This window comes from Halichoerus grypus, chromosome 4 (genome assembly GCF_964656455.1).
Source record: "Halichoerus grypus chromosome 4, mHalGry1.hap1.1, whole genome shotgun sequence".
In the NCBI taxonomy this organism is placed as follows: domain Eukaryota; kingdom Metazoa; phylum Chordata; class Mammalia; order Carnivora; family Phocidae; genus Halichoerus; species Halichoerus grypus.
This window is the reverse complement of record NC_135715.1, coordinates 68,914,837-68,939,568: the sequence shown is the minus strand read 5'-3', so window position 1 is coordinate 68,939,568 and position 24,732 is coordinate 68,914,837. Positions and strand designations below refer to the sequence as shown.

General features: G+C 37.0%; 1 protein-coding gene across 15 annotated transcripts in view; it reads left to right on the top strand.

Annotated features, from left to right (window-relative positions):
* Positions 1-24,732, top strand: part of FRY (FRY microtubule binding protein) — a 425,755-nt gene that overhangs the window by 273,579 nt on the left and 127,444 nt on the right. For all 15 annotated transcript variants that reach the window (XM_078070487.1, XM_078070483.1, XM_078070485.1 and 12 more), the window contains 6 exons: positions 265-366; positions 12,037-12,140; positions 12,618-12,726; positions 14,586-14,672; positions 20,404-20,575; positions 21,911-22,043. In XM_078070487.1, the coding sequence (XP_077926613.1) occupies positions 265-366; positions 12,037-12,140; positions 12,618-12,726; positions 14,586-14,672; positions 20,404-20,575; positions 21,911-22,043 (707 nt within the window). The remainder of the gene's footprint in view (positions 1-264; positions 367-12,036; positions 12,141-12,617; positions 12,727-14,585; positions 14,673-20,403; positions 20,576-21,910; positions 22,044-24,732) is intronic.

Sequence of the window (24,732 nt, the reverse complement as noted above, 5' to 3'; positions counted from 1 at the left end):
TAAATCAGTGAATCAGATTTCCACTTACTATACATGAAACTTATTATACACTTCATAATTCTAGATAATTCCACCCCCATCATCGTCAGAAGGCATTTGCGAAATGCCTACCTCTGCATGGCCCCCGTTGAGCCTTGTGTTATAAAGCGTCCTGTTTATTCTGGCCCACAGAGGGAGATGGCTAGGTAGCGATTCCAGAGAACGTGTGTTACCTGGTTTGTTGAAATAGAAATCATCTCGTGACCTCACCTTCTTTCTCCTCAGGCCTTGTACCCCTTGGTGACCTGCCTTCTCTGCGTCAGTCAGAAGCAGCTGTTCCTGAACAGGTGGCACATTTTCCTCAACAACTGCTTATCCAACCTTAAAGTTAGTATTTCTCAGTTCAAAAAAAATCTTTTATGCACTAGATAGGCATCCGAGACGGTTACATGTGCTTCTGCGAGTGATTCCTAAAGTTTGCGGGGGGATTATCCTATACTATTGGGATAATAAAAAAAATATATTAATGAGAGTTCTCCTTATTAAATATAGTCAATTTTATATAAGACTTTATTTATTTATTTATTTATTTATTTATTTAGACTGCAAGCCAGTGGAGGGGCAGAGGGAGAGGGGGAAAGAGAATCTCAGGTAGACTCCCAAAAGGGGGCTTGATCTCACTACCCTGAGGTCGTGACCTGAGCTAAAACCAAGAGTCAGACACCTAACTGACCAAATATAGTCAGGCACCCCAAATATAGTCAGTTTTAGAAGATGACCGAGGATAAGAGAAATCACTCCCAAATTGGGGAAATAAATCTTTTCTAATAAGGATCATTTTTGGGGTAGAATTAAATACCCTTGTATATGCATTAATTATTGCATTTTATCTAACTGATTTTAAAAAAGGGGAGGCCGCACTTCACTGGCAGAACCATGTGAATTGATTTCAGAAGCTCACCTATACTTCCTGCATCCTTCCTCTGCCCCCGCCAGTCTAGGAAAATATTTGAGGGGAAAAGTTCCTTTCTGTGGAGGGATTGGCTCCAGTCACAGAGAATACTTATTACCTGTTATTGTGATTTGTGATTCTTTGAAGGTGTTCTATTCAAGCCACATGGCAGTCCATCAGCCCGAGGCACTCACTGAGCAAGTATTGTGGTGGGCAGGCAGCAGAGGTGCTCGGTGAGAGGAATGAAGTCATTGTTCCTAAAACCGAGGAACCTACAGTTAAAACTACTATAATGATTAGCTTTAAAATTGGCTGTATAACTTTTAAGTGGTTAAGCATATTTTAAGTTTTAGTGACCTATTGATAAAAGACAACTAAATGAAAACCAACCCTAACGTAAGTGCAAACAGTGTATATTTTCTAGTTGTTTCCAGTTGTGTCTTAAAGTTCTTCTATGAGTTTGATATTTGCTGCTTTAGAATTTTTGAAACATACTTAATTATACAATCCTGTATGTGCTTATACATGTTGCCTTGTCTTTTTTGTTATAAGACACTTTAATTTAGTGAAGTGGTTAAGATTAATTACATTATGTTGGCATTTACCATAATTACACCATAATCTGCATTAGAGCTGTTTTAAGCACGGATTGTGAAATCCAAGATTAGAATCATTTATTTTCTTCAAATTGGCAGTGAAATATAATAGCAGTGGATATAGAATTAAGCTTTTAAAAAGTATTCTGAAAAACAAAAAGCTTTTCAGGGTTATCAACTATTATATAATAGGCACTCTCCGATATTTTACTTAGGGATTTATGCATCTGTGATACATCTCTAACACAGAGCCCAATGTCATTTTGTTGTTGTTTGGTCCACTTTTAAGTTATTCAGTTATTAGTTCCAGTTAAAAATATATTTTGTTTATTTACATTTTACACAGGTAGAAAATGGTCATTTTGCTCAAAACAAAGAAGTAATTAAGAATGTTCACAGTGCATTTTTCTATATATATTATGCTAAGTATGTTTGTGATGAATTTTAGTTAGAGTTAAAATAATACTTTGCATGAGAGTTTATTGTTGTGGCCAAAAAACCAAAATTTTTTGTTTAAAGTAGGTGCTTTTGAAATATAGTGGCATAATCTTACTTTAGAATGTAATTGCTTTAAAGTTAAAATATTGGTCCTTTAGTCAAAACCCACCAAAAAGACTTAATAACAGGATTATAAATGGCTCTAGAGGGAAGTGGGACTACAAGCTGATGGTGTATCCCTATGCAAACATTTCAAGCACTAGGATTTCTAAGAGAATGGCCATGATGAGATCAGAAAGAGTATATGGAGGCAATAGCATAGAGACTGAACCAAATTCCAGAATTTCATTCAGTTCACCCAGTAGGTATGAAGTGCCCACTGCGTGAGGTGCTAGGGAAGGTGCTGGAAATGGGAAACATAGGGGATGTCAACTATATTAAAACTAGATATAGAATAGAGTCTCTGTCCTGGAGGAGTTTAGCATTTCATTGGCAGATATGTAACAAAGTTTCAAAATGCATGATAGAGACAATGAGGGATATAAAAGCTGAGAGTAGAGAGATACTTGTGCCATTTGTAAAGGTTCAGGACCCCATGAAGCATGAAAGAGGTAGTTATTAGGCTAAGTTAAGGCAACGATATTTTTCTTTATGGGTAATAAATTGTTGGAATTCACCACCCCAAGGCTAAAAGGTATAAAAAGATCCTTGATGAGTTACAATTGGAATAAAATGGTATCACATATATTTAGAACTAAACCCAGTAGGGATTAAATCAGACCATTTTAGGTGTGCCTGAGTGGCTCAGTCGGTTAAGCTTCCAACTCTTGATTTCCACCTGGGTCATGGGAAAAGGCCCCACCATGGGCTCCATACTCAGCAGGGAGTCTGCTTGGGATTCTCTCTTTCCCTCTCCCTCTGCCCCTTCCCTCCATGTTCTCTCTCTCTAAAATAATAAATGAATAAATATATTTTTAAAAAGAGACCATTTTAAAATGTCATAAATATACAGAAAACCTTCCAAACCAACTTAACAAATACTCCATGAAGAAAAACTAATACGGCTTCGGAAGTATACTTTGTCTTGAATAGTGTCAGTATTTTATGAGAGGTAGAGCCAACCATATCATTTCATAATGACCAGCAGACCAACTTTTCTCCCTGTTTACCTGTCCCCTTTTTGCTTCCAGCACCCTTGCCCTCCTTGTGTCCCACTTCCCTATACATGCTTAAGTATAGTGAACCTAATGTTTGAACCCTACATGTTGAACTTGGTAGCCATCTTTGATGTGTTCTGCAGAGGGGGGTCATCAAGGTGGCAGCGTGACATAGAGCAGAGTAGAAGTGACTGAGCGTGAAAAATCTGCTGCTTTCAAAGTAAACAAGCTCTCAGATCCTTGCTCGTTTAATGTCAGTGCCCTGGTTTATCTTCAGAGTCAGTCTGTCGGGAGCAGGCTGCTTTGGTAACACAAACTTGAAGTCTTTATTTACACTTAGTTAAGTAGGTCAACCTTATGTTAGCAATATACTCTTGTGAAGTGATGAGGAATTTATGGCACCTTCTTACCACAACACTGACATCTTTCAAGAACTCTTGCTTAGTAGTAACCAATACTTTTTTCTTCTGTATATTTAATGTCAGAATCTGAACATATTGAGCAATTAAAAATTGATACATTCCCTTCACGTCTGCCATAACACACCTAATTCTGAAAAAAAGGAAATGTTATGAAACTTGATTTAATAGTACTTATGTTTTTGTTGTGACTCTCCATTTATTAATAGTTCTTTTAACATGTAGTATTTATTAAGTATTCATAATAACTGTGCTAGTTTCTCGTCCTTCAAAATGGATATAATTGGAACAATTTTTTAATTTTTTTAATTTTATGATAGTGAATATAATATCCCAGAGGTCCAGATTATGAAACAAAACAAAACCATAAAAGAAACCTTAAAAGATAAAAACTGAGTCTGCTATATAGTTAATAACAACAATATCTCTCAGTAATTGGAAATCTATTATGAGCCAAGCCAGTAGTATGGGGGGTTACATACTTTGTCATGGATCATCATGACAGTGTCATAAGCTCCATTGAGCTCGCCCTGTGCTTTCATGGATATCATTTATGTTTTTCTAAATATTTTGCTCCAAGAGCAATACTTTATCTGAAATAATTTTCTAGAAGCAGTTATTCTGCTTTAATGTTAACCTCATTTCTATAAACTTGAGAAAATCTCTTTTCTTTTTTTTTTAAAGATTTTAATTATTCATTTATCTGAGAGAGAACACAATCAGGGGGCGTGGCAGAGGGAGAGGGAGAAGCAGACCCCCTGCTGAGCAGGGAGCCTGAAGTGGGACTCGATTCCAGGACCCTGGGATAATGACCCAAGCCAAAGGCAGACACTTAACGACTGAGCCACCCAGGGACCCCGAGAAAATCTCTTTTCATCTATCTTTCAGATCTGTTCAAGACACATTTCGAAGTGGGATTTATAAATTCTAATGATGCACATAAACTAGCCTTAAAATTAGTAATCAGCTGACAAGGGTATGACTTTCCATGAATGCCTTATTTAATCAGACACTGAAGAGAAAATAATCTGCATAAATTGTTGGTCCAGGAGTGTTAGAGTTATCCTAAACCTATATTCTTTGCACATAGGTTCTTTGGGTAATATGGTCATCGAAAAGTGAATTATGATCAGAGAAATTCAAGTATCAGAAGGAAATACCTAAAAGAAGAAAGGGGTTGACTATGATATGCAAGGGAATATGACAGAAAGAAATAGATTTACTTCAATGGCTCTAGTTGAAATGGAAGAGAGAACTAGAAGGTAGTTGAGTATAACAAGATCAAAAGATGACTAAAATTGTTTATCAATCTCTGTCAATAGAGCTTGACCTTAACATGCACCAGAATCTCCAAAGAAGCCTGTTACAAATGCAACTTCTCAAAACCTACCTCCAGAGATTCTGATTTCAAATATCTGAGTGCAGTCAAGGAATCTGCATGTTCATAAGAGGTTCAGGTGGCTTAGTGCAAATGGTCAGCTGGTGAACCTTGAGATACTTTGGTTCCAATGACCCTATCACTGGCCAAATTGCCAGTGAATTCACTTCTCCCTACTTGTTACTGTTAACACTGAATTGCTTTAACTAAATCAAAAGCAAAATTTAAGGAAGGTGGGCAGGTCCTGGGCTAGCTGACATCACATGAAGTTGTCGGTGACCCGCACTGAGAGGAGAAGGGAAGATCCACTCTGAAGCCTACTAGTTTCTTTCTTTCTTTCTTTCTTTTTTTTTATTAGAGAGAGAGAGAGAAAGCACAAGCAGGGGGAGTGGCAGGCAGAGGGAGAAGCAGGCTTCTTGCTGAGCAGGGAGCCTGATGCAGGACTCGATCCCAGGACCCTGGGATCATGAACCGAGCCGAAGGCAGACACTTAACCGACTGAGCCACCCAGGCGTCCCTGAAGCCTACTAGTTTCTTGAACACTTTCATCACTGTAACCTCAGAGCCACAATATATTAATATATTGTTGTTAATTAATGGAGACGCAGATTACAATGGGAGAAGAGTCCTTCAATCCTGAAGTAGAGATTTTTGACACAAATCAGTGGTTTGAGACATATGCTAAAGTGTTTACATCCTGAAAATATATATCAAACCCCTATTGTGTTAGCTGCTTTTGGAATACAAAGACAATGAGGAGGAAATCCTGTTTTCAAGTAGAGTACAATCTAGTAGATGCCAGTAGCATATTGGAGTGGCCTCCATATAATATTAAACTCTAGTAGAAAAATTAATGCTTCCAAGACACTGGAACCAGGTTGTCTAGGTTCAAATTCTGGCACTACAACTTACTAGCCCTCCTGTGCCTTGATTTCTTCTTCTGCACGGTGAGAACAATGGCAGTTTCTACTTCACGGGTTGTTGTGAGAATTAAAATGGGTTAATATATGTACATCATGGATAACAATGCCTGATTCAGTAAGTACCATGTCATATACACATTCCAGTTTCCAAGAAAATAGTACAGTACAGTGTCCATGTCTTTCACCTCCTTGGTTAAAATTTATTCCTAGGTGTTTTATTCTTTTTGATGAAGTTGTGAATGAGATTTTTTTCTTAATTTCTCGTTCTGATAGTTTGTGGTTACTGTATAAACATGCAACAGATTTTTGTATAGTGATTTTGTACCATCCAACTTTACTGCATTTGTTTATTCTAACTTTTTTGGTAGAGTCTTTAGGGTTTTCTATGTATTAAATTGTGTTGTCTACAAATAATGATAGTTTTACATTTTTCTTCCAATTTTGATGACTTTTATTTATTTTTCCTGCCTAAGTGTTCTGGGTAAGACTTCCAATACTATGCTGAATAAAAGTGGTGAGGGTGGGCATCTTTGTCTTGTTTCTGATCTTAAGGAAAAAGCTTTCAGTTTTTTACCATTGAGTATGATGTTCTGTGGGCTTGCGATATATGGCCTCTTATTATTTTGAGGTACATTCTCTCTGTACTCAGTTTGTTTTTATCATCAGTGGGTATTGAATTTGTCAAATGCTTTTCTGCATCTATTGAGAAGTTTTATGATTTTATCCCTCATTTTGTTAATGTGGCCTATCATGTTGATTGATTTGCAAATGTTGAACCATCTTTCCATCCCTGGAATAAATTCCACTTGATCATGGTGCATAATCCTTTTAATGTGTTGTTGAATTCAGTTTGCTAATATTTTGTTGAGGATTTTTGCATCTATGTTCACCAGGTACATTGGCCTGTAATTTTCTCTTTTTTGTGTGTGTCCTTATCTGGTTTTGGTATCAGGGTAGTGCTGGCCTCATAAAATGAGTTTGAGAGTATTCCTTTCTCTTCAGTTTTTTGGAAGACTTTGAGAAGGATTGGTATTAAATCTTCTTTGAAGGTTTGGTAGAATTCACTGGTGAAGCCATCTGATCCTGGGCTTCTGTTTTTTGGAGTTTTTTGATTACTGATTCAACTGCCTTACTAGTAATTGCTTTACTCAGATTTTTCTGTTTATGATTCAGTTTTGAAAGATGGTATGTTTCTAGGAATTAATTTATTTCTTCTAGGTTTTCTAATTGGTTGGCATATAATTGTTCATAATAGTCCTTTATGATCCTTTGTATTTCTTTTGTATCAGTTGTAATTTGTCTTCTTTATTTTCTGATTCTATTTATTTGAGCCCTCTCTTTTTCCTTAGTCTAGCCTAAAGCTCGTCAATTTTGTTTATCTTTTCAAAGAACCAGCTGTTAGTTTCATTGATCTTCTCTATTGTCTTTTTAGTCTCTATTTCATTATTTCCACTCTGATCTTTATTATTTCCTTCCTTCTGCTAACTTTGGGTTTTAACTGTTCTTTTTCTAGTTCCTTTAGGTTTAAAGTTAGATTGTTTATTTTATATTTTTCTTGTTACTTGAGATAGGCCTATATCGTTATATCGTTATAATCTTAAAACTGCTTTTGCTGTATCCCATAGATTTGGATTTATTATATTTCAATTTTCGTTTATCTCGAAGTATTTTTTAAATTTCTCCTTTGATTTCTTCATTGACCCATTGGTTATTCAGTAGCATGTTGTTTAATCTCCCCCATAGTTGTGATTTTTCCAATTTTCTTTTTGTGATTGGTTTCTAGTTTCATACTACTACGGTTGGGAAAGATACTTGATGTGACTTAAATCTTCTTAAACTTATTGAGACTTCTTTTGTGGCCTAATATATGATCTCTCCTGGCAAATGTTCCATGTGCACTTGAGTAGAATTGTGTACTCTACTGCTTTCAGAGAGAATGTTCTGTATATATCTATTAAGTCCATCTAGTCTAATGTGCCATTTAAAGTCTAATATGTGATTTAAAGCCAGTATTTCCTTATTGATTTTCTGTCTGAATGATCTATCCATTGATGTAACTGGGGCATTAAAGTCCCCTACTGTTATTGTGTTGTCAATTTCTCCCTTTAGGTTTGTTAATATTTGTTTTATATATTTAGATGCTCTTATGTTGGGTGCATAAATATTTACAAATGTTAAATTTTCTTGTTGGGTTGACCACTTTGTCATTATATAATGCCCTTCTCTGTCTTTTATTACAGTCTTTGTTTTCATTTCTGTTTTGTCTGATATAAGTATAGCTTCCCCTGTTCTCTTTTGGTTTCCATTGGTGTGGAATATCTTTTTCCATCCCTTCACTTTCAGTATGCGTGTGTCCTTATATCTAAAGTAAATCTCTTATACACAACATATAGATGAGTCTTGTCTTTTTATCCATTCAGCAACTCTGTGTCTTTTAATTGGAGTGCTTAGTCCATTTCATTTAAAGTAGTTGTTATAGGTATGTACTTATTTTCATTTCGTTAATTTTTTTCTGTTTTGTAGTTTCTCTCTGTTTCCCTATTCTTTTGCTTTCTCGCGATTTGATGACTTTCTGTGGTGTTATGCTTAGATTCCTTTCTTATTATCTTTTATGTATCTATTATAGGCTTTTGCTTTGTGGTTACCATGAGGCTCAGCCTATATACTTAACAGTCTATTTTAAGTTGATAGCAAGTTAAGTTTGAACACATTCTAAAACTCTGCATTTTTATGTTTTTGATGTCACATTTTACATCTCTTTGGTTTTTGTATCCCTTAGCTAATTAATATATAGTTATTTTTACTATGTCTTTTAACATTCATACTAACTTTATAAGTAATTAGTCCACTTCCTTTACTATATATTTACCTTTACTGGTGAGATTTTTACTTTCACATGTTTTCTTATTACTAATTAGTGCCCTTTGTTTTAACATTTCTTTTAGGGCCGGTTTAGTGGTGATGAACTCCTTTAGCTTTTGCTTGTCCAGAGAAATCTTTATCCCTTTTTTAATTCTAAATTATAATCTTGCTGGGTAGAGTGTTCTTGGTTGGAAGTTTTTTTTTTTTCTTTCAGCACTTTAAATGTATCATGCCACTCTCTCTTGGCCTGCAAAGTTTCTGTTGAGAAATCTGATGATGACCTTATGCTCATTGTTCATTGACCTGATGTCCCTTGTTCATAACACATTATTTTTCTCTCACAGCTTTTAAGATTCTCTCTTTGTCTTTAACTTTGACATTTTAATTACAGTGTGCCTTGGTGTGAGTCTTTTTGGGTTCATCTTGTTTGGAACCTTCTGGGTTTCCTGGATTTGGATGTCTGTTTCATTCCTCAGGTTAGGGAAGTTTTTAGCCATTATTTCTTTAAATAAGTTTTCTGCCCCTTTCTCTCTCTCTTCCTTCTGGAAGCCCTATAATCAGAATTTTATTCTGCTTGATGTTGTCTCATAGGTCTCTTAAGCAATTTTTTTTTAATTATTATTATTATTTTCTTTTTGCTTTTCTGTCTGGGTGAGTTCTATTGCCCTGTCTCCCAGATCACTAATTCTTTCTTCTGCTTCATCTAATCTGCTGTTGAACCTTTCTAGTGTATTTTTCCGTTAAGTTATTGTATTTTTCAGCTTGTGACTTCTGTTTGGTACTTTCTTACATATTCTGTCTCTTTGTTGAAACCTTTCTGTGCTTCCATTCTTTTCCTGAGTGCAGTGAGCTTCTTTATGACCATTACTTTCACTCCTTATCAGGTAAATTATTTATCTCCGTTTCATTAAAGTTTTTTTTTTTCCCTAAGGTTTTATCTTGTCCTTTTGTTGGGAACATATTCCTCTGTTTCCTCATTTTGCTTGAGTCTCTGTGTTTGTTTTTATGTGTTAGGCAAAACAGCTATCTCTCCCAGTTTTAAAGGGGTGGCCCTATATAGGCAATGAACCTTATTGTTCAACATTGTCCTAGTTCTTGGTTGTCTCTGGAACTGTTTCTCTGGTTGTTTAAGACTCATAGAGCCCAGAAACACAATGCCCCTGGGCACCAGAGCCTGGCACTCAAGGGCAGGCTTGAGTGGGCTCTGCATGCCTACTGGCTTTGGTAGGTCAAGGGGGGCAGGGACAGGTTTATGGGAGCAACACAAAGGGTGCAAGTCCAAGGCAGTGGCATGGGAGGTGGGGGTTGGCACTGGTCAGTTAGAGTGAGAGTACAAAAATAGTACTTCCCAATGCCGGCACCAGCAAGGTTGAGAGCGAATGTAAAAATATCACCCACCAGTGCCTCCATCCCTGCACAGGGTCCTAACAGGCTTTTGCTCCTCTAGCAGATGCCTTAATATTAAGAACTTTATCTTTTTCACATATGGTCTAGGCTCTTCTCAAACTGCTGCTTTTGTACTGGGCCCCAGGGAGAGTGAATCTGCTTATGAGGCTTTTAAGAGCAGAATCTCTCTCTTTCCCTACAGCCTTATGGCTCTCCTGGATGTAAGCCCTGTTGGTTTTCAAAGTCACACATTCTGGGGACTCATTTCTCTGGTGCAGGTCCTAAGGGATGGAGTAGCTAATGTGGAGCACAAACTCCATGCTCCTCAGGGAGGAGTTCCATATTTGTGAGATGCCCTCCCCATGGTGGGTCACCACTCTTGGGGGGTGGGGTTTTCAAGACTGTCTTCATGTGGCCCTTTTATCCCTTGTTATAAAGTAGCTGTTCAGCCAGTGTTCAGGTTCTTCCCAGAGGGAATTATTCCATATGTAGCTATAGATTAGTTGTGTCCTTAAGAGGAGGTGAGTTCAGGATCATTCTATGTCATTTTCTTGAACTGCCTCCTTGTATAGGTCCTATATAAAGACATCTTGAGGAATATAATTAGAGTCAGATGGACAGTGGGGAAAGAATCAATTCCTTCCTCTCTGGCTTGTTATTGCCTGGAAGCCAGTAGCTCTGCCATAGCTGGTCTCCCTGCCTCTGCTCCTTTCTTTCCCTTCACTGTAGGCAGGGACTTCTTTGGTGGTCCCCTTGATCTTAGTGGCATCCTGTCACCATCATAAGAACCCTGGTCTTGGGGCGCCTGGGTGGCTCAGTCGTTGGGTGTCTGCCTTCAGCTCAGGTCGTGATCCCAGGGTCCCCTGCTCAGCGGGAAGCCTGCTTCTCCCTCTCCCTCTGCCCCTGCTTCTGTTCCCTCTCTCACTGTCTCTCTATCAGGTGAATGAATGAAATCTTTAAAAAAAAAAGAACCCTGGTCCCCTTATGGATCCAGGCATGTGGGGTCCCACATGTGACGACTGCCTTCCTCACTGGCCTCATGAGCCACTGGTCTTTCACCCGGCCCCATGCACTGGCATGTGAACTGTTCCCAGGTTCTGAGACGTGACGTATCTTCTCCAGCTCTCTTAGCTTCCATGTGTTCTCCCTTCCCATCATCTTTCTACACTGCTCAAAGTTCCACACTATGCCAAGCACAGTACCTGGCCCACTGTAGCTACTCAGATGTTTGGTTGAATGAACACATGAGTAAATGAATGGATTAAAGTTCAACTGAGTTTTCATCTGTCCCTGGAAATTTTTCCTGACTCTCCTTGAGCTTTCCATATCTTGCCCTTCTTTCCATTCTCTAGCTCCTCTCCCTACCAGTTTTTTCTACTGCCGTAAGAGTTGATTACTTACTGTCCATCTCCCATCCCCCAGAGGTTGTGAACAACTTAAGGAAAGGGATTATCTTTTATCTCTATAACCCACGCTCTAACACACTGCTTAGTACACATTCATCTCAATAAATGTTGGTGAGTAATTAGATAAGGAGCTGGGGAGCTTGGGGAATCAAAGCAAAAAGGGCATAATCAACAATAGAAAGAGGACATTGATTCTCTCTCTCTCAGTGCTAGAGCATACAGGTTCCCTAGGGCTGGGGGAAGAAGGCAATTTCAAGCATTCATCTTGGCAAAAGAGAGAATAATATGATTTCCCCCTGAACTACCCTGTCCTGCCCTCATGGCTATTTAGATCCCTCCTCATAGGTTATTTACCCAATGGACACCTGAAGTCAAATACCCCATAAGTCCCAGATGATACAGGTGCCTTGTGGGGACCCTGCATTTCTAGGAATTCAGAAAAGAATATTCTCCATACATTACCATTTAATCTTTTTTTTCCACTTAAGCTTAATTAAATCTTAAATCAAATACTATCTTACATCCCGGTTTCTGTTGTAGAATAAAGACCCCAAGATGGCTCGAGTTGCACTGGAATCTCTGTACAGATTACTTTGGGTTTACATGATTCGAATTAAATGTGAAAGCAACACAGCTACTCAGAGGTAAGGAGCTGGTTTGGGTTAATGGTAACTATATTACTGAGTTAATAGTAACCATTTCTCAGCCAATGGAGAGGGTGTTTTGTTTTATTGCTACCTGTACTAACCAAACTACAAACTATTCAGTTGACAGTTTCTAAAAGATCTAAGTGGTAAGGACATTTTCAAGCTTTCCTTAGTCATTGGCTCAGCAGCCATTACAGAAATTTCAGCATCTACCAGGACCAGGAGGTTCCATGTCCAAGGCTGCATTTCACCATGTTAGCAAAGCAAATGGCTATAATTTTCCAGCTGCCTTTAGTTTTCCAGAAAAACTTTTCATAGAGTAATTATGCTAATGGAAAAGGGATGAAATGGTTTGTTTTCTTTTTCCAAATTCTCTCTGATACTTAGATAAGATGAAACATCTGCCATTTTCCCTTACAGAACTGGAGCTCAGCCAATCTTGCTTGTCTTCTCTTTTTTCTCCCTATCTTTCAGCCGTCTTATAACCATCATCACAACACTTTTCCCCAAAGGGTCCCGTGGTGTGGTGCCAAGGGATATGCCTCTGAACATCTTCGTGAAAATCATCCAGTTCATTGCCCAGGTAATGGAGAAGCTTCTGGCAGTGGGAGTAATCTAATGGGCTTCAAGTAGCCAGTCTCTTTCCTAGGAAGTACTACCAGATGAAGAGTCTAAAGTAGTATCTTATGTATAAAGACTTTTCAGAATGGTTTTGTAAGTGTTTTCACACATAGCTTTTTTTTTTTTTTTTTGCTTCAAAACAAATAGTGACATGAGTACATTAAATGTTTTCAGCATTTGACAAATGAAGGAACTGAGAGACAGAGTTTGAGTGACTCATCTAAGGTCACAGAGCCTATTAGTAAAAGGGTCTCTTGACTCCTAGTCCCTGTTTTGTCCTGACTCTCTGCTCTGGATTCTGCAAGTCAGGAGGAAGCAAAGAGTCTGACATTTGGAGGAAATCAAAAGATGATTTTTGTGAAATTTGAAGAGTGAATAAAAATGCTCTTTCACCCTGTGAGAAAGAAGAATGAAATAGAAATATTAGCATTTATTAAGCACTTACTCTTTGCCAAGAACTTTTCTAATAACTTTGCAGGTATTAATTTCCTTAAAAACTGGGTCCAATAATAATAAACATAGTATTTAGTATTTAGTTTACTATATAGACCCAAGATTATTCCTTTTAAAACACCCCAACTTTGACTTCCTTGCAATTTACAGAACAAGGGGAGAAGATAATTATTCCAGTTCAATCTCTGCCACAAGCCAGCTCTATACCCTTAACAAATCAGAGAGCGTCTTTCTTCTATATCTTTATCTGTAAAATGTGGGCGAAATGCTTGCCCAGTGTACTTCAGAATGCTGTGTGGATAAGGGAATTATAAGCATGAGAATGCTGTTAGGTACAATTGATACTGATATAAAGATGGAGGGTTCAGTTGTTACTTCACAGACTATTTAATATTTGATATCTCTCTGTGTGTTTGGTATAATGAGATGCCTCTGTAATATGTGCACTTAGAGAAAAGACATAACTTGCTTTGCAGGCAGATGAATTAATGTGATTTTTCTGCCCGTAGTTATCACGTGGCTGAGCATGTACTTTGATTATTCTGGAATATGTTGTATAAAATGAATGTATCCTATCATAGTAGCTACTGTCTCAAATTATTAAAATCTGGCTTATGCTTTCTTACTTAAGTACCATTATGTATCTTATTTGTTGGATATTCATTTCACTTGCAGAATTGTCCATTATAATATGAGCCAAAAGATTTGAAATGTTAGAGAATAGGAGAAAATAGTCATTTTGTAGTGGGTTTTTTTTTTTAAGATTTTATTTATTTATTTGACAGAGAGAAACACAGTGAGAGAGGGAACACAAGCAGGGGGAGTGGGAGAGGGAGAAGCAGGCTTCCTGCCGAGCAGGGAGCCCGATGTGGGGCTCGATCCCAGGACCCTGGGATCATGACCTGAGCCGAAGGTAGACACTTAACGACTGAGCCACCCAGGCACCCCTTGCAGTGGTATTTTTAAAAACACATTTTAAACTGAGTTTCAAGAAGTTATCAGCATTTGTAACACAAGCAGGAAGTGTTGAGACTGTGTAAAAGCCCAGACACTCCAGGTGTTTAGGGTTTTCATTTTGGGGGATTTGTTTTTTGTTTTTTGTTTTGTCATTAGTCATTCCATGCTTTAGGGGCTAATTCCACATATTATATAATGAAAACATCTTTGTGCACCACATGAAAACAGAGGCAGCTTCACCCAAGGTTCCAGTGGACATGGTCTTCCTTCAGGGACTCTCTTGACACATAAAATTGAGCAGTATCTTGCTTCTTTTAGCAGCCAACTGTTTGGTACCTAGAATGAAAATAGACATTTCACGGTGAATTTGTATTTTAACATCTTTGTTTTGTTTTCCCTTTTTCACTACAGGAACGTTTAGATTTTGCAATGAAAGAAATTATTTTTGATTTTCTTTGTGTGGGAAAACCAGCAAAAGCTTTCAGTCTCAATCCAGAGGTATGAATGATCCTTTTATATACTTCTAACAGAGCATGTAATGACAGAGACATACCTTTGCTTTGTAACTTTGGGGGATAGGGCAAAGGACATTTCTCTAAAAAGTCTTCTGTTTGTTTCTGTCCATGTTATGTGACTAAATAGTATAGATGATGGAATTTCAGAAGTCAGATTTTGGATGAATAGACTTAGAATGATGGCAGGTTGATTCGCTACCATTTTCAGTTCTTGTATAATAGAGTAAACCTCGCCCAAAAAAGATAATCTGCCACTACAAGTCAGGTTGTTTTATTTAGTCAGTACTTATTTAAATAGTCAGTTATATAACTATTTTGATGCAGATTAACAAGTTGAGTATTGGGAAGTGATGAAACAGAGAAGAATGAATACATGTAATAGTAAAATACTAAAATCCAGTGAAATTGAATCATGTATAAATATATGTTTCTGTGACAGCATCACAACTCAAGGGCCAGGCAGATCATGGAAATGATGGGTATGACACACAGTTGGAGTGACCTATGCAAATGAGAAGCACATTCAAGTTTAAACTTTAAAAACACTGTGGGCCAACAGAACTGTGCCTGGCAGGCTCCTCTTTGCAGTCCTTTCCCTCTGATATTGTAGACAGAACACTGAACCAGAAGACAGCAGTATTAGATTTGCTCTTGACATAGGCTCTACCACTTTTCCTGGCTATATGACATTTATCTCTCTGAACTTCAGCTTTTTTTGCCAGTAAAATGAACAAAATACTTTTCTAGATCACCTCATGGAATACTTGTGATATTGTGACATTACAAACAAGCCAAAAAAAAAAAAAAAAAAACCCACCATAGTTTTTTGTTTTTTTTTTTTAAGAATGTTCCTATCATCAGTGTGATATTGTCTGGCTCCTTCATTCTGTCAGTAAGGACAGAGGCTCAAAATCAGCAGCTGGTTAGCAGTAAGAGGAACCAGGTTTCCTGGTTTCCTTATGCTTCTTCCCACCACAGCCTGTATTCTCTTCTTGGTGCTAAGGTTGCCATATATCTAGGGATACATGGAGGAACCCCAAAATGGGAGTTTGGGAGTTTTTGTCTGGTGTCTAATGATATCACAGTCTTGTGAAATGGCTGCAGCCAGGGTCAGTGGGCCAAGGGGAGAGGGACAAAGTCTATGCAAATCCAGGGCATTTGGGCTGTAATGAGGCCCAGGACCCTATGCTAAAGAGCCTTGTCCTGCTGGAAGGTTTCTCAGAATATTTTTCACTTCTCAGGAGTCATGGCTTTACTATCTTCAACAGTGCTCAGAATTTCCAGGTTATTAGTCTAAAAAGAACATATTAAAAGCTACCATCAGTATCACCATGTATAAAACTTACCCTTTTTTCTTCCCTCAAACTCCTCAATCAGTGATTAATTAGTTAACCTCTTTGTGCAGAGCAGTTGGAAATTTGGGGTTTTTAATGTTAAAAACTACAAAAAGATATTTGAGTATCTTCTTTCATTTCTCTTGAGCTTATAGGGTTAAGAGAGAGTTTATCTGTAGTTGGTAATTAGAAGCTTAAAGGCATATTTAGGACCCCACTCCATAGCACACACAAGGATGAGAATAGTCTATAAAGCAGATGTCACACACTTGATAAAATATGTTGTAGGGCACAGTTTCTCAAGGAATATATTCAGTTTGTGTCTTAAATAATATTTTGGAAATAGCTTGTGGAACAAGGCCTGGAGATGTAAAGGATTCTCTTACTACAAAGTCTATAGTGCACCACCATTCAACAATTAAATAATTTCCAGTTAACATGTCTCATTTTAGTTCAGACCAAGATGGCGTCCTATATGCATCCTCATCATCATAAGAATTTACTCATCTGTGAGAAGTTTCTAGGCCATCCATTTCTCTCATTCTTGCCTTGACCTAAAATAATATGGACCTGGAGGTCCTAGCCAGTCCCAGAGGCAAAAAGAAGAAATAAAAGGTATAAGGATTGGAAATGAAGAAATAAAACTCTCTTTATTCACTGACAACATGATTGCCTATGTAGAAAATACCAAAGGACCTACAGAAAACCTACTTAACTAGTAATCATTTTAGAAAGTTTGCAGGATACAAGATAAATATATAGGGACACCTAGCTGGCTCAGTCAGTAGAACATGCAACTCTCGATCTCAGGGTCATGAATTCAAGCCCTATGTTGGGTGTGGAGCCTACTTTAAAAAAAAAAAAGATAAATATATAAAATCAATGTATTTTTATATTATGGTAATGAAAAATAGAAATTGAACAACTTACATAGCAATGAAAACAAAATATCAACAAAGCTAACAAATTATGTGTAAGATTTATATACTGAAAACTAAAAAACATTGAGGAAAATCATAGACAACCAAAATAAATGGAGAAAAATGTTTGTGGATTGAAAGATATCAAAATGGTCAGTTGTCCCCAAATTAATCTATATATTAAACTGTAATCCCAATAATAATCCCAATTAAAATCCCTATAGCATTTTCTGTAGAAATCAATAAACTGATTCGAAAATTTATATGGAAACTATAAGGAACTAGAATAACCAACGTAATTCTGAAAAAGAAGAAAATTGGAGGACTGGCACGTCCTGGTTTCAAAACTTACTATAAAGCTACAGTACTATCATACTGGCAGAAGAGTAAATATAAAGACCAATGGAACAGAATAAAGAATCCAGAAAAAGATCCATGCATAGAAGGTGAATTTTATTTTCAACAACATTTTCAAGTTGTTTCCATGGATAAAGTCTTTTCAATGAATGGTGCTGGACCATTGGACATCCACTTGCAAAATAATGAACTTCAGCCCATAATTTGCACAGTAAGCAAAAATTAAGTCAAAATGAATCATAAACCTAAATGTAAAATCCAACATTGTAAATCTTCTAGAAGAAAACATAAGATAAAATCTTTGTGACCTTTGGTTGGGTGAAAATTTCTTGGGACACAAAAATCATAAATTACAAAAGAAAAAAATTGATAAACATCATCAAAATTAAAAATGCCTGCACTTTAATAAAGACTGTTATTAAAGTATAGAGCCACTGACTGGGCAAAAATACTTGCAAAACACATATTGATAAAGCACTTGTACCTAGAATATGAAGAACTCTCACAACACAGCAGTGGGAAAATAAACAACCCAGTTTTTTAAATGGGCAAAATGAAGATCCTCTTCCCCAAAGAAGAAATGCAAATGACCAATAAACTTATGAAAAGATGTTCAACATTGTTAATCATTAGGGAAATGCAAGTTAAAACCACAGTGAGATGTGCTGAGAAGGATTTGGAGCATTTGCAACTTCATACTACTTTGGTGAGAATGCAAAAAGACACAATCATTTTAGAAAACAATTTGGCAATTTCTTTTAAGGTTAAATGTACACTTACCCAATGATCCAACGTTTCTACCCCAAGGTGTTTATCTAGGAGAAATTAAAACTCTGAAAGTCTGGAAAGGTTTGTATGAATATTTATAGCAGCTTTAGTGATAGCCACTAAAAATAGGAAAGCAATTAACATTCAGCAACTGGTGAGTGCGTAACAAGTCGTGCATCATCAATATAGTGGAATACTATTCAGCAATGAAAAGGGACAAACTACTGATTTTGCAACAGCATCTCAAAAGCTTGATGCTAAATGAAAGAAGCAAGACACAAAAGGCTATGTTCCATTTGATTCCATTCTGGAAAAGGCAAAACTATCAGGCAGAAATTAGACAATGATTGTCAGATGCTGGGTTAGGGGGTGGAGTGACTGTAAAGAGGCACGAGGGAACTTTTTGGGATGATGGAAATAATTTTGTATCTTGACTTTGATGGCAGTTACCTGACTACATAGGTTTCTCAAAATTCAAAGAATCATAAACTAAACTAAAAAGAGAGTGTGTTACTCTATGTGAATTATGTCTCAATAAACTTGACATTAAAAAATAAATGTGGAGACTCTAACCTACAGATATATAATTAACAGCAGGAACTCTTCAGGCACCTCACCATAGCCCTGTATGATCAATAGGTATTACTGCTCTCCTTTTACAGAAAGGAAGCTGAGACTTGGACTTGGAAAAGTTAAATGATTTCTTAAGACCAGACAGATAATAGAAGGGAGAGGTATGATGCAGAACTACCCAAAATACAAAAAGAAATTGTTTATGAAATTAAATCAAAAATATGTGTCCCAAACTATCCCATCTTACTTCTGCCTTTAGTGTTATCCAGAGGGAAGGAAAACTAAGAGAACTGGCCAGGGTGGTTCATAAACTGGATATGCCACTTGCAAATAATTGAGGCTTGACCATTTACATCAGTCCACGGTTATTCTACTGATACTGCATTTCCTGAATTGAACATTCTACTTCCTTATCCAAAACATTGCTGTGTCTTGAGAAAAATACACAAGCCTAGAACATATTTCATGAACTACTAAAATAAATGAGGAAACGAATGGACTTCCCTGCACAGTTAAATTTTTTAAAGTTAATGCTCTTTCATTCTAGAAACTGGAGAGAGAATATTATTAAAGCCTATAAAATCATAAAGTACACGCTGCATGGATACAAATGAGCCAGAGAAATGTTCACCAAATCCTGGTTGAAATATCATTATTCCTTGAGGCTTGAATAAATAGTTCCAAAATGAATAGAAGTCTATATTACTTTTTGTTACAGAATGCAACCATGTACCACAGAATAGGCATTTTGGACAAACCTGACTTGGACATTTAGCTTTCTACCTACTACTTATATGGCCTCAATTCCTTCACCTGATAAATGGGAATAGTTACACATTCCTTGCATCGCTGTTTTAAAAATGAGAGTTAATGAGCAATTCCGGATACATTTTAGGGACTCGGTAAATTATGACTAGATTATCATTGTTGGTAGTAGTAAGTTTATTTTCTGCTGCAGGTAGTAGCCTACTCTGGAAACCTATTACTTCGTATAATATATATTCATGTATTACTTCATGAAAATATGAGTATAAATGTGTTACACATGGCTGTTGAGGAAGTACAGATGTTTTAGTACCTTCTGACCTTTTAAGACATTGCTACTGGTAGCAACTGTCTCACTGAGTCATCTTTCAGAGCCAATATTACGCCTTCCCTGAGCCTGAGGAAGATAATGATCTGGCCCAGAATGGCATTTCTTCTCATAAGCTCATGTGTTTTTATCAGTAACACGGTTCAGTGGCATGGAATTTTTAAAATTCATTTTCAAACTTGCCAGTCTTTTTGAATCAAGAGTCCTCATCCCGCAATTCAGAGCGGACCGTTTGTGTTTTGTGATTCACAGTTGGAATTCCTGTTGTTTTCATTCAGTCTTTGTGAATTAACACATGTGGCATCTCTCTCCCTCCAGGAGACATAGGAGTCCCTTGTTTACCTCAGTTTACTTTAGTTGCAGCTGCCCCAGAGGACGGCTGCCTTTCCCTCTGAGGTGCACCAGAATTCCTTGGGTGTGACCATCTCAAACATACCTTCCAAGTAGGGTGAAAATCTTTCCGGTGGTTTTCTTGTGGTGCGCCAACAAACAGTGACAGGAACGTCATTTTACGCTCATAGGTTTGGCCTAAAGTCTTGTGCCTTCTAAATTACTTTCTCATACTAATCGGGATAGCACGCCATGCTGACTTCTCTCAAAGACTGATGGTTTAACTCAACTACAATAATTGGGCTTTTCTTTTTATCATGAACACATTATCTCTTACAGAGAATGAACATTGGTTTACGGGCATTCTTAGTAATAGCCGATAGCTTGCAGCAGAAAGATGGTGAGCCTCCCATGCCAGTGACAGGAGCTGTTCTCCCTTCAGGAAACACACTGAGAGTGAAGAAAACATATTTGAGTAAAACGCTAACTGAAGAAGAAGCCAAAATGATAGGTGGGTCTTAAAGATGTGCTAGAGCTGGGCCTTGTTAAGCCCTTATAATGACCAGTGGAACCTTACCCTCAGTGAGATACACTGTTAAAAAAATTTTATAGAAGTAACTGGCGAGACATTCCAACATTAATTGTTTTGATTGATTCATGCTGTGCTTTGTTTTACTGCCCTTTAAACTTTCTGGAACTTCCTGGTAAACATTTTGCCATTTAAATGTTAGACTTTTATCTGTGGTCTTTTCAAACTCCTAATATTGATTATCTACATTTTACAGTAAATTTCTAAGCCATCTGTATCCTTTGGTAGATAATCCTGTTTATAAAGCAACCATATAAATATTCATTTGTTAGTTTGTTCATTTTTATAGTTCCTTTCCTTTTTTTTTTCAGTAAAATTAGTTTAATCTGTGTTTTAAACATTCCAAATCCCACATGCGCCAGGTTATATTGTGGGTTTAGCCTGCATGAGATTATTTTCTTTTTAGTTTAGCTATTTTAATCCAAAGAGATGATTTCTTCCTTGTTGAATACCTGAATTTAGAAACCTCCCACAACCTTTGTTAAAATAATTTTTATGTCGAACACCTGAGGGAAATTTGAGGAGACTTTTTGCTTTAAAATATTTATCTTTAATTAGGCAATGCTCAAATGAGTTCAGAAAGATTTAATGCATGAGAAATAATCATTAATAATTATTTCATTGAAATACAAATTTTAAATACAAAACAATTTGTTTTTCATTTGCATTATATACATAAATATATAAAATGCATATACATATATGAAATACATAGGCTATGCATATTTGTCTTCCATAGTAGAACATTGACACTGTATTTAATGAGAGCAGTAAAAATACTATAGCTAAAATTCATTTTCCTTCATTTTAAAATTTAAAAGTCATTTTTATTTTACTAAAAAAATCCACACATACGTTTCAGAGAATAATAAAGTTATTACAATCCTAACTCCAAATGAGAATTAATTTTTATTTACATAATCAGTAACGATGGTGAATTTTCTTGTACTAACCAAAAACATAAAAATTCAAAAGTAAAACTTTCCATTTCCTTTTTATTTTAACTCTTCAAGAAAATATTTCCCTCTGAACAATTAGAATTCCTATTTATTAAATTCAAGTGATTATTTGGTGAACATCCACCAAGTCCAGGATACTATGCTAAGAGTTCAGCGGAAAAAGGATTGAATTAGGATCTGCTTAATGAATGACCCATAGATGGTCTCCGGTAAAAACATGTCATAGAGGATGAACAGACTAGGATTTCATTCCTTGATGGATTTAGTCAAAGATGTAACTGTAATGCACGTTTTCCAGGCATGTCATTATATTACTCTCAAGTACGAAAAGCCGTGGACAATATTTTAAGGCACCTTGATAAAGAAGTAGGAAGGTGTATGATGCTAACAAACGTTCAGATGCTAAACAAAGAACCCGAGGACATGATCACGTGAGTACAGTGAGCACTGTTGTTAATTAGCCACGATGTACCAGCAGAGACTTTTCTCATTTATTCTTCCAAGTTATTCTGTATTTGTTCTCCTCTTCCTAGCATCAGAGTTCTAAGAAGTGGTAAGGATAGTAAAAATGTCCTTTGACAGTATTTGACTAACTCGAAAGTTAAAGTCAAACCTGAGATTGATCTATTTCAGTTACGTCTCAAGTATCATTAGGCCAGTAAGTTAGAAAATGGAGCCCAAGACTCTTTCACTGGGCCACATTTTCCAGAAGTGATATTTTGCTCCCGAGCTCTATCACAACCTATGTGCTATAGTGTCATCACCAGTTCACAAACATTCTATCTTTATAAATTTCTAATCCACTTGTTTCTAGTGACCGTTCCTGAACTGTGAGAGTTAAATGTGCCTAATAATCTCTATGCAACCATGTCGTAGCAATACTGGATCTTAAAAAAAAAACAAAAACAAAAACACCTGTAGTTTTGAATGTAGAAATCAAGTGTTCTTCGTCAAAATCTAAGCTGTGGCTTTGTAATTAGAACTCTGCCGAAGAAACTCATACAACTTGAATTTGCTGCTTTTGATCCGTGATGGCAGGAACTAGGATTAGGTTATAACTTTACATTCTAAGAGACTTCAGACTTTGTTGTTGGACTATGAATTAAATTATATTTGACACCTGGGGCATAATTCCCCAAAAACGTAATCGGGAAAGTTTCCTTTGGTCCTCTAGCATCTCCAGTTCTAAACACCACAGTTAGTCAGAAGGTTGTTACCTATACAGGGAAATTCATATTGTGGGTGTGTATTTTAATTACAGTGGCAGCATATGAAAATGAAGTATGACAAAACAAAACAATACATGATAAGACAAAGTAAAGTATACAGAATTATTTTAAATCACATTTAGCAGTATATGAAGTTAAAAGGAAAACCCCCTTCTCAGAGCTCCACTTGATATCTGCGACCATTCCTTGACTCAGTGTGATTCCTTCCAGAACTTTCCCTTTGTCAACACAAATATATGTATATATGCATTTGCTGTACAAAAATGGGATTATACAATGCATATTATCCTGCAGCTTGCCATTCATTTGATTTAAATGATCACATTTATTTTTTTTTTAAGATTTTATTTATTTATTTGACAGAGAGAGACACAGTGAGAGAGGGAACACAAGCAGAGGGAGTGGGAGAGGGCTTCTCGTGGAGCAGGAAGCCTGATGTGGGGCTCAATCCCAGGACCCTGGTGGGATCATGACCTGAGCCAAAGATAGACGCTTAACCACCTGAGCCACCCAGCACCCCTAAATGATCACATTTAAATAATCACAAAAATTGAAGTTGACAAAGATGAATAACATTAGATGTATTGTCTCCAGCTCCAGTTCTTACCTCACAAATTGCCAGATTGTTAGTCAACCTTTAACCTCATTAGTATATACTTTTTCAATATATCAAAGCAATTTTCAATTGGTAATGTAGAAGATATAAGAAATGCTTTTAAAACTTCTGCATTGTAGTTGTTTCCCCTAAAATTAGTAAAAGAAAAAAAAAAGCTTTTAAAGGAAAACTATATTTACAATCAAGAGATCATACGATAGGGTCGGGACCAAAACAATATATTCAAAACCATAAAAAGGTACAGGTTTAAATGTAACTGTAAACATTTTGTTTGTATTTTAACCAATACCTTAAACTTTTTCTAAGATGATTCTTTACTTTTCCCTATTCATCTTGAGACCCCCCAAATAGGGCTAGGAATACTTTCCTTGCTACATTTTAAGGCAGGTCCCTGAGTGGAAAATAACTCATTGCTACATTTCCCAAAGACAAAAAGAAACATTGAAGAAACATAAGCATTTGGAGGAAGACAGTTGAGGTCCACACCATGCAAATGGAAACCATCATTGGAGTTGATAGTCAATCCTTCACTTTCCCATATCCTGGGTAGGGTATAAACTTGAATATTAGCATTCTATGGCTGCACCATTTCCATTCTTCATCCCCTTTGTGGTACATGATAATAACAGTATCTGTTCATAAAAATCATGTTTTGCGGGGTTCACTTCCTATAAAAGCCCCGAGAGGGGAGCCAGTTAAGTGTCTGACTCTTGATTTCCACTCAGGTCATGATTTTAGGGCTGTGAGATGGAGCCCTGCCTCAGACTCTGCACTCAGCGGGGAGTTTGCTTGAGATTTTTTTCTCTCCCTCTGCCCCTACCCCCACCCCTTCATGCTCTCTCTCTAAAATAAATAAATCTTTAAAAGCCCAGAGAACAAGGACTGCAGTAGTAGGAAATCATGCACCCCTTAGAGCTTCTAATCTAGGCTCGTTTTATCAGCTTGGAAGCCTGGCGAAATTTGCCTTACAAATTCAGGTCAACGGGGTCATCTGTTTTCCAACAGATATGAAAATAATCCCAGCTGTTTAAAACATCTGGTGAGCAAGCTAGGAGAACTATTTAAACGACTCACCGTGTTGCAAATGAACAATTAAGAGCCATCCCTAGGCTCTAACTCAGTACAGGTATTTGAGGATGTCACCTGAAGACTTCTCATTCCTTCAGCTGATTAAAAACCACTGTGCAGGGGCGCCTGGGTGGCTCAGTCATTAAGCGTCTGCTTTCAGCTCAGGTCATGATCCCAGGGTCCTGGAATCGAGCCCCGCATTGGGCT